The sequence below is a fragment of the Schistocerca serialis genome, chromosome 1 (genome assembly GCF_023864345.2).
Source record: "Schistocerca serialis cubense isolate TAMUIC-IGC-003099 chromosome 1, iqSchSeri2.2, whole genome shotgun sequence".
In the NCBI taxonomy this organism is placed as follows: Eukaryota; Metazoa; Arthropoda; class Insecta; order Orthoptera; family Acrididae; genus Schistocerca; species Schistocerca serialis.
In genome coordinates, this window is record NC_064638.1 from 308,383,748 (window position 1) to 308,398,099 (window position 14,352).

At 37.0% G+C, this 14,352-nt stretch overlaps 1 protein-coding gene across 4 annotated transcripts in view; it reads right to left on the reverse strand.

The window, feature by feature from the left end:
* Positions 1–14,352, reverse strand: part of LOC126469267 (ATP-binding cassette sub-family C member 10) — a 392,679-nt gene that overhangs the window by 107,246 nt on the left and 271,081 nt on the right. For all 4 annotated transcript variants that reach the window (XM_050096621.1, XM_050096622.1, XM_050096619.1 and 1 more), the window contains one exon: positions 1,413–1,623. In XM_050096621.1, coding sequence (XP_049952578.1) covers positions 1,413–1,623 — 211 coding nt within the window. The remainder of the gene's footprint in view (positions 1–1,412; positions 1,624–14,352) is intronic.

Genomic DNA, 14,352 nt, shown 5'->3' on the forward strand with positions numbered 1-14,352 from the left:
GTTATTTCAAGCGGCGCAACAATAAGGTTACTTATGTAGTCTTCTAGCGAGTATCAAAGCCAATGTCACGGTGTATTGGTCGCGATAGGCCTCGAAACTCAATTGTTGGTAGTATAGGTACCACCTCAAATATTTGGTGGGCCGGATACCGGGTATGTCCGGCCAGCTAACACGGGCCGGTAGGCCGGCCCTCGTGGGCCGGTTTCGGGCCGCGGGCCTTAATTCGGAGACCCTTGATCTAAAGCTTTGTCCTGTAGGAGGACCCACACCATACCTAGTACAAAAGTCACACTGAACAATTATTACTGAGCTGCACTGTGCAAAATGTAGAACATAAAACACTTTCTGTTGTCTCAACCGCATTTTTACTAGAACTGAAGTGGGCACACATGGCCACTACATAGTGGGAACCATGTAAACCTCAAAGAGTTTGCTCTTTCCAACAGTATGTTGTTCATGCACATATCTCAAAGAACATAATAGTTATGATTTTCTAAAATCAGATGATTCTTTTTGATACACCTTGTATTATACCTAAAGTAGTGTGATACTAGCTTGTATCCATCTAGGTGCTTCTCCTCAATTCCTTGGACTTCAAAATGATGTTCTGTTATGCACAGCAAGTCTGTAGAAATACCTTTATGTTTTTCTATTTCATGTAGTGAAAAGAAAAGTTCATCTTTCTTATTTAAGAAGTCGGAAGGTATCATGAATGTCCTCCCTTGTACCATGCAAGATGTCGCTTCCCACTCCTCCAGTAATTGATGTAACTGTGCCTACAGTTATGTGGCAACTGTAATTTATCCTGAAAATCCTGGTGAAAATATTGATAATCAACGGGATTGGACAGACAGTGCTCTGGTTACACTGAACACTTCTGGAAATTAGTTTTGCAAGCAACAGTATATCAGAAATGAAACATTAAGATGTAAACCATGACAGGTGTGGTGCAACAATATTACGGGTGATGCATCAATCACATCTACGTGTGATCTCCCCCTCTGTTGAGCGACTCCTGAAGCCCTGCATTTACATGTTAGATACACTTCTCTATCTTAGGCTTGTCATATGGTTAAAAGAGAGACACAGTCTCCACAATGGTGTGAGAAGCATTCACGGTGATGTGGTTCATGTCATCCTCAAATGTATAGTTGCGGCTATGGTATATTTATGTAAGATACACATGGCTTACAGTGTGCATTGCTTTTAAGATCCGATGTATTAAAGTGCATATAAATTTGCAAAAGGATAAACTATCACAAAATTTGGAATAAGTCGGGTCTTTATGGCCCCACAAACAACTGTTGTTAAGTGACACTATGTCGGATGGTCACTAAACCTCAAGTTGGAAGGGTAAAATAAGATGAAATTTTTAAAATAATAGCATTAGATACTAATAAATTATGCAGTACCTGGAAATTCCTCCAAGAGCTCTCACAGTTGTGCGACCAGCCAGAGATTCAGAAAAATGGCTGTAGACAGGTGAAAGAGTAATACTTGAAAGGCGTTTCAGTTCTCGCGCTGATAGACGGTATGTGGCTTGCAAGCGATAGTAGATGGGCACCAGTGGGACCACAACCAGTACAAGCCAAGGTAATCCATACAATGTGACAGCTAACGTCCCTGTTTGTAAAATGCACATTAAAATACACACTTCAGGGGAAAATAAAAGTGTAATGTAAAAACTGTAAAATTTAAGTAGGCAATTAACTATAGACTTCTTAATAAAGCATATTACAGAGCAACACTCTACCAGGACATAAAGAGTAATTGATCTGGGAGGTAAAGCTTGTGACAACTTGATATCTTTATCACCAGTAGTGACCACATTGTCTCCACGGAGAGATAAGAGCCTCTTACAGAATGTCCATATTTTATTCTGCTAATTTATACTTACTGCCTGTAAGATGGTCTTCTAGATACCTTTGTGCCTTCAAGGATCAAACAGAGAATGTTATTATACCATCTTCTATTTGATAACATTGTCTATGGTATCTCTGATCTGTTATTTCTCTTATCCTGCGCCCTTTCTGTCTGTTGTTTTATTATTATCATTGACTTTTTTTTCACTGACCATAAGCAATCACTCTCTATTTTTGGATGGTTTGTCTTGTAATCCTACTGGATGTATCAAAGGATCAAACAATATAATTATGGATATGTCTGGCAAGATTACTAGAAATGGTACAGAAGGATACATCTGCTGGTAATGATTCAGGTTGCAAAAGATCTGCAGCAGATTTAAGAGATGGAGATCTGCAGCAGATTTAAGAGCTGCCACGGATGCCAGGGTCTTGCTTGTCACAGCCAGCCGATATCCACAGCATGTTCTCTGATGTACCTATTGACAACAACTCTTACACGATTTTCTCTCTGACTGTGATTTGGAATTTGTTGTTACCTACCATCAATGTTTGGTTAATACACGGACTTGACTGTCCTCCTAATGTGGTACCATCTTCGCTCACCATACAACTGACGATTGTGATTTCAGTGAATAAACCAATGACATCTGGATGTACCGAGAACATGGATCATATCTGAGTGCTTCCCAGTAAAATCTGCAAACTGTTCTCTTACACTAACATTTGAGTTATTCAACAAACTTTAAAAATGGCTCTGAGCACTATCGGACTTAACATCTGTGGTCATCAGTCCCCTAGAACTTAGAACTACTTAAACCTAACTAACCTAAGGACATCACACACATCCATGCCCGAGGCAGGATTCGAACCGGCGACCGTAGCGGTCACGCGGTTCCAGACTGAAGCGCCTACAACTGCACGGCCACACCAGCTGGCAACAAACTTTAAGATTAGTGTATTAGTCAAGAGATAACAACCTCCAGAAGTTTTTCATATTCTGTATTCCCAGAAGAGTCAAGAGCTACTACCTTCTGTGACTTATTTGTAAATGATCTGTGCTTAGTAAAATCTATATTATTGAAGTAGCAGACGTATAATAATTTGCTCTTTTGAATTTTATGTCTCGCTGGGAGGCTTAGAAATGGTAGAATGCAAGAACAGTAAACTTTCATTTGGAGATTCAGCTGGAATATATTTTTTTCAATTCAACCTTCAATTCCTGAAAAATACTCATAGGCATTTTTGTGCTGCTGTTAATTTTAGTCTGTATCTGTCCTCTCCTTTGAGTGGCTCTAAACACCAAAAAATTGTCAAATTATTCAATAATATGAGCACTGATCTTCGCTGTTCCTTTTGGAATAATAATACATCAATTTGGCCAAACTGTAATAACATTTTCAGACTCTCTCTCACTCGGGCTTTATTATGTTCATGTGCTCTTTGTTTAACCTCTCTGTGTTCTAAGTAAACAGATCAATATAAATTCTCTGTTTCTTGAGTGCTGCTAACACAGACACTGTTGCAACAGAATCAGATCCCCCCCCCCAAGGCTCTATACCACAGATGAATTGGTAACTGATCACTGAATCTGGATTTGCACTGAGTACTTTTATGTTTAATAATTTATTGTGTAGTTTAATTATACATTTATTTGCTAGAGGATGTGAAACCCTTTAAGACCAACTACACAGTGTGAATGTTAATAAAACCCAAACTTCAGAGACAGATTCCTGAGAGGAAATGGAGGAGAAAAGGTCCCATGAACATATGTCTGGAAATGAATCTTTGCCACGGCCCATGGCACTGACAAATAAAAGTTCCTCTGACCACATGCTGTATGTTTCTTCTGTGCCACAGGTTGTATGATTGAAGCAGCATACTGTAAGTAGCTGAATGGTCTGGTATTCATGTCAGGAACAAACCGAGATGGCGGTTGTGTATGGCCAAGCAGATGGAAATAGTCCAGGCAGCATGGCTATACCAAAACAAGTACTCTCAAAGACACCAACCACATCACAGAACATTTCAAGCCCTTTTTGAGCATTTGCGTGGTCATGGGTCATTTCAGATAGATAAGCATGCAGGGAGGTGGCGGACAGTGCATACACCAGATTTGAAGGAGGGAATTCTACATGATATTGAGACAAACTGTAGCACAAGTTAGAGGCAAGTGGCCTGCCAGCACGATGTAAGCCACAGTATGATTAATTGTGTCCTGCACGACAACCTCTACCATCACCTGCAGTGAGTGCAAGGATTATCGGCAGTGGATTTCTATCTACAGGAAGGCTTCTGTCAATGTTTTCTGCACCAGACCATTGCAATTATGGGATTTCTGTCCTCTTTACTGACAAAGCAACCTTTACCAGAATTGGCATTATCAATCTGTCTAGTCGTCATCTGTGTGCTAGACAGAGCATGTGGTCAGAGGAACTTTCATTTGTCAATGCCATCTACCATGGCAACAACGCATTTCTGGACACCTCTTCACAGGACTTTTTTCCTCCATTTCCAGTCAGGAAACCATCCCTGCAATTTGTCGGTTTTATTAATGTTCACCCTGCATATATTACAGTTTCCTTATTGTTTGATACACTTCATTACTTCATTTCTACATTCATTTGGTCTTTTTTAAATTCACCTTTTGTTTAAATATTTTTTAAAGAACATATGGCATATATTTTGTTCTTCACAGAGATTTCTGTTAAAAGATTCTGTAGCTCAACAATAATATCTCCAGCTACTACTACATGATGTGAGGACCTTAGGGCCTAGTGGGATGTGGGGAAACTAACTAAAAATTGCATCCAGGCTGACTGGCACACTGACTCCTCATTGTTAATCTGCCGGGCAGAATGTAAGCAGGGCCAGCATACCTCCCCATCTCACAAGTGGTTGCATTAACATGCATGGCTAAGCAGACAGGAGTAACACTCTAGAACTCTGTCTTTTGTCTCCAGGCCATACTCAAACATTCATGACTTATCACTGGTGATAACTGAGCTTAAAAAAAAATTGGGTTCGTTTGCACACTTTTTCAAGAATTCTTGGCACCGTAGCACTCAGATGTCCTTTTGTTCATAGATGTCAGTTGAGTTTGGTGCACACATTTTTCATGTTTAAATATTTGGTTGCAATGTGACAAACAGTTGTTTTCATTATGTTTAGAGTTCGTGCTTTCAATTGAAGGCTTAATCATTTTTCAGAATTGCAGCCATTGTCTGCTGGATGCCTGGGCATCAAGTAGCACATTAGCAGCATTTCCACTACAACAAGTAATTCCACCCAGCACTGTCACATCTTGGAAGTCCACACTTCCATGATCACTTGCACCAATGCAATGTAGATTCTTGCGACACTATTTCATTCAGTGGTTGCCAACCTCATTTATCATCTCTCCATCTGCAGGGTATGTTATTTAGTCCGGATGGCAGCATGCTGACTTATAGCTGAATGCGTTGCAAATTCTTCCTTGGCCTTCCTGGATACTGTGGCTGTAGTATCATCCAAGACATGACACGTCAAGTTGCTCATTGGTGCTGCTTTGTGATACAGCATACGCAATATGCAATACCCATTACTCACTGCACCTTCAAAGAGTGCACAGTCCCACAATGTGTTTTCTGCTGAGCTCACACTGCCAAAGGCACAACTATCATTCATCTGTCTCTTGATTTTGTATAGATACATAGCATAAGGGCCATGGCCAGTCAGTTAATGTATCAAACCACTCAATTGGTTGATAAATCTCATTTTTGCTAGGGAGAAATTCATAGGCTCTCCTGCCTGTACCTAAAGTGTCCCATTTGTTTCGGCACAGTCATAATATGTGATCTTTTATTGCCTTTTTTGAATTGGCCTCAGTTCTAAGCACCCTTCATACTTCCATTTGATTGCCTTTCTTTAACCATTAGAAGGCTTCCCTTTCCCTAATTTTGAAATCAAGTGGGGATATTCCTAGAATTATTAACAAAGCGTCATTTTGGGTAGTGCAGTAGGTGCGCATTAATATTAGTAACACTCCTCATTGAACTCTTCTCACTAACAAAGCCGGCTTCACCAGCTGAAATCTATGAGCCAAAATGCTCGCACCATATTCTACAACAGATGCCAATACAGATTGCTGGTACACTCTGATTTTTTTCAAGGGAAGACAAGATTGCCTGTTTGTAATGGTTATACTTTTATTCATCACATCTGTAACTTTTATACCGGCTTCCTCTATATGATGTGCAAACCTAAGATGTGAATTCAGAAATACCCCTAGATATCACATTACTGTGCTTCTCCTAATCACTATAGCATTTAATTTTATTTTAGAATTTCTTACTAGGTTTCCTTTTCAGCAGGAGGCACATTGTTTTGTGAGGTGCTAGCAACAATTTAACACTTCAACGCCAGCCCTCAAGGTCATGGAGTGCAACATTAAATTTGTCTTCTACAATTCTTCTGGAGTCACCACTTACAACGAGCAGCATGTCAAACGCTAATGCTACCAGTAGGCTTATGTTACCACTGTCATGTAACTTCTGTAGTATGCATTCCAGTGCTACATCCCAAAACTCTGGACCACATTCTCATCCTTATGGATAGCCTTTTGTTATTGCCTTTATTATTTTCTTTTCTGGGCTTGTGAAAGGAGCATGTTGCAGGTAGCAATAATCTCTCAGGCAGTTGTACAAGATTTCTGGATGCTCTAAATCCCTAGGGCAATCAAAGAAATATGGCCACCATAGGTTATTGAAAGTGCCAGCAAAATCAATCATCATTGCTGCAGCGTATGTAGAGCAAATATTTGTCACTACCAAAATTGCCTTATTAATTGCCTCTTCAGTTGACTTGCCTCTTATAAATCCATACCGGTGAGGGCTCATCCCGTGTAGCAGATCTTGTTATCTTTTGCATAACTGCTTTTCAAATATCCTGCTGAGAAAGTTCAAAAGACAAATTGGACTGTAGGGTTGGGGTATCAGTGGATCCTTATCTTGCTCTTTACTAATTATTACCAGTTCAGCATTCTTCCATGGTGAAGGAAACCTTCCTTGCAAGAGACACTCATTGTACAGTTTGCACATAGGATGAAATGAGGTTCCTGATAGACCTATCACCATCTCACACCATAAAACAATAAATTGTTTGTTCACAAAAGGTATCCTGCAGGTTACCTCTGTATTCATTTCATAAATACGTCAGGAAGGTTTGAAGAATGTTACATGCTTTTGTGGGTACCTAAGTCACCTAAAATCTGGGATGCGACAGAACACAACGTTTGCTTCACGAATCCATCACCTAAAATCTGGGATGCCAACAGGACAAGATGTTCGCTTCACGAATCCATCTCCAAACAATACATGTGAGCTGTGGACAATGGTTTAGCAGTCATGTATCAGGATGGCTTACCAACATTTTCAGTGCCTTATGGAGCCCATGCCACAACATGTCATTGTCATGACCATGGCAATAGGTAATGCTTTATTTCTTTTTTGTATGCATATTCCGTGAATCTGTATATGAGTAATTCTCTTGGATGTGGAATGTGTCAACAGAATTATACAAATATAATTAATACTACTGAATAATAATAACATAGTACAATTATATAAATAATAGTAATTAACTGTTTTTCTTATTTAGTAACTAATATTTCTCTAATATTGTAATTCACCGTCTAACACTAACATAGTATTGTATCTTTCATCTAATATCTGAATAACAAGATATATCTTTTTATTCAAGAAGTGCATTAAAATGTATATGGGAACTTTTAATTGTTTCTGGAAAAGAATTCACCTAAGGGGTACAGTGGATGGTAAAGCAGCTATTTTTTTAATATACATCTGAATAGCATTTCATTTTCTCTTGTATATTTAATAGAATTAGGCAGTGCATTAAAAGTCTTAACAGCAGCAAACTTTACTCCCTTCTGTACAAGTGACAAAGTTTTTTGTTCAAAATGGAGATGATCTTTACCTCTAATGTTATAGTTTGTTTGATTGATTGATTTATTTATTAATCCATGTAACAATTTACATTGTGTGGATTTCGTCAGAAAAATCATATACAATACAATATACCTACAATTTATATGCATAAAATTAATATTTACACACATTTCTAAAGTATCTTACATTCGTTTTATATCCTTATTTAATTTTCTTATAGTACTGTACAATTCTGGATTTCATATTATAATTATTTCCTTATGTATTAAAATGCAGGCTACTTTAATTATGCTACATGTTTTAATTCAGATAGTCCGTTACTGCATAATAACTTTTATTTAATAAAATTTTTTTTAGTTTTGTTTTGAACTGTCCAATTGTGTCAATATCTTTTATATTTTGGGGTAATTTATTATATAATTTAACAGCATTGTACAACAAGCTCTGCTGAGTTTCAATTTTATTTTTCCTCTCTAGATGCAGACTGTATTGGTTTCTAGTTTCATAGTTGTGTACTAAAGAATTTATAACATAGCAGTCAATATTTTTTTTACATACATAATACTTTGAAAAATGTATTTGCTGGGGACAGTTAGGATTTCCAGTGTTTGGAAATGTTCAAAGCAGTGAGCCCTACTGCCACTCCTGATTATTATACAAATTGCTCTTTTCTGTAATTTGAAAACTATTTGAATATTTTTGCTGTTGACTACCCAAAATATTATTCCATACGTAATAACAGAATGGATATAAGAAAAATATACAGATCTGACACATGTAGTATCACAGACTACAATTAGAATTCTAAGAGCATAGCATGCGGTAGCAATTCTGTTAGTAAGTATTTTAATATGTTCTTCCCACTTTAACTGACTGTCAACATGCATACCAAGAAATTTTGTGTAGTCTACACATTCTATAGTTTCATCGTTTAACTGAAAGTTGTTATAGTCTGGTTTTTTGCAGACATAGAAGTTAACAGCATTTGTTTTTTTTTTTTTTTTTTTTTTAAATTTAGTGTTAGTTTATTATTGAATGCCCACTCACGTACACTGTTTAGTGTTTGTTCGGCTTTTTCTTTCAGTGCATCTGGTGATTTGTCACTGATTAGAACATTTGAGTCATCTGCAAACAATATTGTTTGTCCATGCTTGAAGCTCTGTGGGAAGTCATTTATGTAAGTGAGGAATAGTATTGGGCCAAGGACACTACCCTGTGGGACACCTATATTCACATAATTTGGGTCTGAAGTATACTTTACAATATAGTTTGAGCAACTTGAAATATGTGATATTTCAGTTATTTGTCTTCTATTTTTTAGATATGTCTGGAACCACTTTTCACAAGACCCCTTGTGGTAAGAACAATTTGTTTCATACTGAGAATAGTTTTTAATGACAAAATTCATCGGAGAGTATATGTACTGGCTTGTTGTTGTCAGTATTCCTGTGTGAATAGTTTTCTGCATGAGGTTCGTGGAGAAACCCCACACTTATTCTGACTGTTCCCTTCTGAGGCGTTAGGATTTCTTACCCAAAACAAGCCAATTTTAAAATGGTGATGTCCTCAAGATGAGTAATGATTCTTAGAGCAAAAGTTGCTAATTACAGCCTTTTTAGAGTCAGGGACACGTGATGTTCTCAGTTGAGCCTACCGTCAATATGAACTGCCAGGAATTTAGTGGAGTGCAATTGTTCCAGTACCTAGTTGTCATGTACAAACACTGTGTTTCCTGGATTTTTATTTTTAGTGTGGAACTGAGTAAAAATAGTTTTTTCTAATATTAACTGAAAGAGACTTAATTGTAAACCAAACTGTAACTTCTCTGAGTATGTCATTAAGATCAGGCTCTAGATCAGTAGTGGACATACAATCTACCATGATGCTTGTATCTTCAGCAAACATTGTGAATTCACAGTTTTTTACTAATGAACAGGGGTAGATCATTAACATATTAAAGACAGCAAGGGCCCAAGGACAGATCCATGGGGAACCCCATGCTGTATTTTGCCCCATTCAGAAGCCACTGTATTAAGAGCTCCATTGTTGTAGCCATGTAGGACCACCTTTTGTTTCCTGTCTTCAAGATATGGTTTTTAACCAAATACTGAGATTTCATATCTTGTGGTTTAGACAATCAAAAGCCTTGGAAAGGTCACAGAAGACACCAACTGGTGACTTCTTACTGTTAATAGACTCCAAGATATCATTTGTAAGTGAGTATATAGTTCACTCTGTCGAAACCCCTTTTTGAAAACCAAATTGTCTATGGTTGATAATAATATTGTTATCTAGGAGGCCCACAATCCTATTATTTACTGCTTTTCCAAGAATCTTTGAAAATGTTGTTAATAGAGAGACAGGACGATAATTAGTGACATCTGTAGCATCACCGCAGTTGTAAAGAGGTCTCACAATGGCATATTTCACCCTCTATGGAATAATTCCTTCACAAAGAGATGTGCTGCAAATGTGAGCAAATGCTACATATACTTCATTACTGCAGGCTTTGAACACCTTGCTAGAGATGTTATCTATACCTGAAAATCTTTTACTTTTTAATGAGTGAATTACTTTTTTGATATCATGGACTGTTATGGGTGATACATTTATATCAATAGAAATTTCAGGAAGGTTAAGTTTCAGATTATCTGCCGCTTCACTTAGGTCACCAAGTGCAACCTATGTTTACTATCAACAATTTTCAAATTGTTAATTTTTAGGAAAGCAGTTCTTACACTGTCAGATGGCGAAGTTCCTGTTTCCCCCTTTATTATATTCCAAAATGTTCTGATTTTATTATTTGAAAACCTAATTTCAAAAGTTATGCACATACACTTGGATTTACTATTTACTTTCGTTAAAATTTTACGTATGTCCTGTAATAGTTATGCTGGACAGAATTAGTAGATTTTCTGGATATTATATACTGTTCTCTTTTTCTTTGGCATGATATTTTATGTCTATGGTGAGCCATGGTGTTTTGCCTGATTGCCTGTCCTGTAGTTTATAGATCCTTTTTGTCAAGACACTTTCAAACATACCTGGTACTTCATCAGTAAATAAATTATATTTTTTATTAGCATCACCGGCAACATAAACAGACACTGGTCTCTCGCTAATCCGGCCCCAGCAGTCCGGCCTCTCAGTAATCCAGCGCACATCCAAAAACACATGCACAATGAATTATCGTGTGCAACAGTGTTTAGTTAAACAATGCTTTATATACTGTATTTGAAATTGTAGCTTTCTTTACAGTTTGGAATCATGTCTTCCAAAAGGAAATATGTTACACTAGACCTCAAGGAAAAATTCGAAATTTTAGATACGTTAAATTGAGTTTCTTCGCAGAAAACCATTGCTGCTAAGTTCAATGTTGGATGAACAACTATTTATGACATCAAAAAGAAAGATGATGTTATTCGACAGTACTCAAAACAAATGGATAGTGAGTTGGGAAAGCAGAAGGTTATGCGAAAGAGTGAGAATTATGAAGCAGACTTAGATGTTTATAGATAGTTCAAACAACAATGCAGTAAAGGAATTCCAGTCAGAGGCCCAATTATAAAGGGAAAAGCAGCTGCATTTAACAAACAACTTGATGGTAGTAACTTGTTAGCAGCGAGCAAACGTTAGCTATCAAGTTGGAAGAAACATCATGGCATTCGGCAGCCAACAGTTAGTAGGGAAAGTCGCTGCCAAGAACGAGAAGGAAGTTTGTGGTAACAAGCAACAGAAACAGCGCGTGATGTTAATGACATGCTATAATGCAAATGGGAGTCATAAACTACAATTTATGGTGATTGGAAAATTCCAACATCCACTCTACCACCGCAGTATTGTGCTCAGCAGAAAGCGTGGATGGACAGATAAATATTCTCTCAGGGGTTCCATGAAACATTTGTACCAGCAGTGAGAAAAGAGATAAAGAAGAAAAAGCTTCCATTGAAAGCTATCCTTACAATTGACAATGCTCCCAGTCATCCTTCAGATGTTTCTCTAAAGTCCGATGGTATACAAGTGCAAGCACTCTTTCTGCTACCAGGGAACTTTGGAATCAGTTAAATGTCATTATCAATGAGAAATGTCAGCTATCTTTATTGCATCAAAATATTCGAGGACTGAGAAATAAAATTAATGAATTAACTATCTGCATAGATGAATTAGAGTCTTCAAACCCAGCTGACATAATCTGCCTCTCTGAACATCATGTGGCCACTGGTATAGAACTTTTAAGTGTTACAGGGTTTAGATTAGCATCTCACTTTTGTAGATCAGAAATGGAGAAAGGAGGAGTTGCCACATTCATCAGGAACTGTCATAAATTTAAGAACATAGACATTCATAAATTTTGCCTAGAACAGCATATGGAAGCATGTGCAACTGAATTAGAATTTCACAAAAAATCCTTCATAATATTAAGTGTATATTGAGCACCTGCAGGTAACTTTAATCTGTTTGTCAACCACCTTGAAGCTGTACTGGCCCATTTAACAACCAAAAACAAAGAAATAGTTGTTGCTGGTGATTTCAATGCAGATTTCCTTAAAGACTCTCCCAATAAGAACTTATTTGAGTTAGTAACACTATCATTCAACTTAATTCCCACTGTAAAGTTCCCCACTAGGATAGCCACTTGCTCACAAACAGCCATTGATAATATCTTTATAGAAAAGTCCAATGAACAAAATTATATTACAAAACCAATAGTCAATGGCCTCTCAGACCATGACATGCAGTTCCTTCTGTTAAATGTTAATACCGAACAGGACATAAAAACTGTTAAATCTGAGCTCAAGAGGGTAATCAGTAAGCTAAAAATTGATTATTTTAGTACACTCCTCAGAGACATTCACTGGACTGATGTTTACAGTGCTCATGGCATGAATGAAAAATATAACATTTTTGCTAACAAAGTGCTTACCTTATTCAAACACTGCTTTCCCCCAAAACTTACCAAGGTTAGAGCAAAGTCTACAAAGAAGCCATGGATTACTCGAGGAATAGGGGTATCTTGTAAAACAAAAAGAAAACTGTATCTGTCAATCCGAAACATTTCCAATGTTGATGCTATAGCACATTATAAGAAATACTGCAAAATATTAAAGACTGTAATACGGATGTCAAAGCAAATATATTACAAGGAAAAGATAGTCATATCAGATAACAAAATAAAGACAATATGGGATATAGTGAAGGAGGAGACCGGTAGAACCAGACATGAAGAGGAACAAATAGCATTAAGAGTAAATGATACATTGGTGACAGATGTGTATAGTGTTGCAGAACTTTTTAACAAACATTTTATAACTGTTACTGAAAAGATGGGGTTGTCAGGTTCGGTAGATGCTGCTATGGATTACCTTAGACCAGACATTTCAAGTAACTTCCATAATATGAATTTGACCCTCACTACCCCAACAGAAATAATGTCCATCATAAAATCTTTAAAATCAAAAACACCTAGTGGGTATGATAAAATATCAACAAAGTTAATTAAAGAATGTGATTCTGAGCTAAGTAACATATTAAGCTATCTGTGTAACCAGTCATTTATTAGTGGAATATTTCATGAATGGCTGAAATATGCTGAAGTTAAGCCACTGTTTAAGAAGGGAGATAAAGAAATAGCATCAAATTTCCGTCCAATTTCACTGTTGCCAGCATTCTCAAAAATTTTAGAAAAAGTAATGTACTGTCGTCTTTATAACCATCTTATCTCAAATAACATACTGTCGAAGTCACAGTTTGGATTTCTAAAAGGTTCTGATATTGAGAAGACTATCTACACTTACAGTGAAAATGTGCTTAATTCATTAGACAAAGAATTGCAGGCAACTGATATATTTTGTGATCTGTCAAAGGCATTTGACTGTGTAAATCACAATATCCTTTTAAGTAAACTAGAATATTATAGTATAAGAGGAAATGCTGCAAAATGGTTCAAATCTTATATCTCTGGCAGGAAACAAAGGCTGTTATTAGGAAAGAGACATGTATCAAGCTATCAGGCATCATCCAACTGGGAACTAATTACATGTGGGGTCCCACAAGGTTCCATTTTGGGGCCCTTACTTTTTCTTGTGTATATCAATGACCTTTCATCAGTAACATTACAAGATGCCAAGTTTGTTTTGTCTGCCGATGATACAAACATTGCAATAAATAGCAAATCAAGTGTAGTCTTAGAAAGATCAGCCAATAAAATATTTGTGGACATTAATCACTGGTTCCTAGCCAATTCTTTGTCACTAAACTTTGAAAAAACACACTACATGCAGTTCAGAACTTGTAAGGGGTGTCCCAAGAGTATATGTCTAACATACGATGACAAGAAGATAGAAGAAGTGGACAGTGTTAAATTCTTGGGATTACAGCTTGGTAATAAATTCAACTGGGAGGAGCACACCACAGAACTGCTGAAGCGTCTTAACAAATCTCTGTTTGCAATGCGAATTTTGTCATACATAGGGGATATAAAAATGAAAAAGCTGGCATACTATGCTTACTTTCATTCCATAATGTCATATGGGATTATTTTTGGG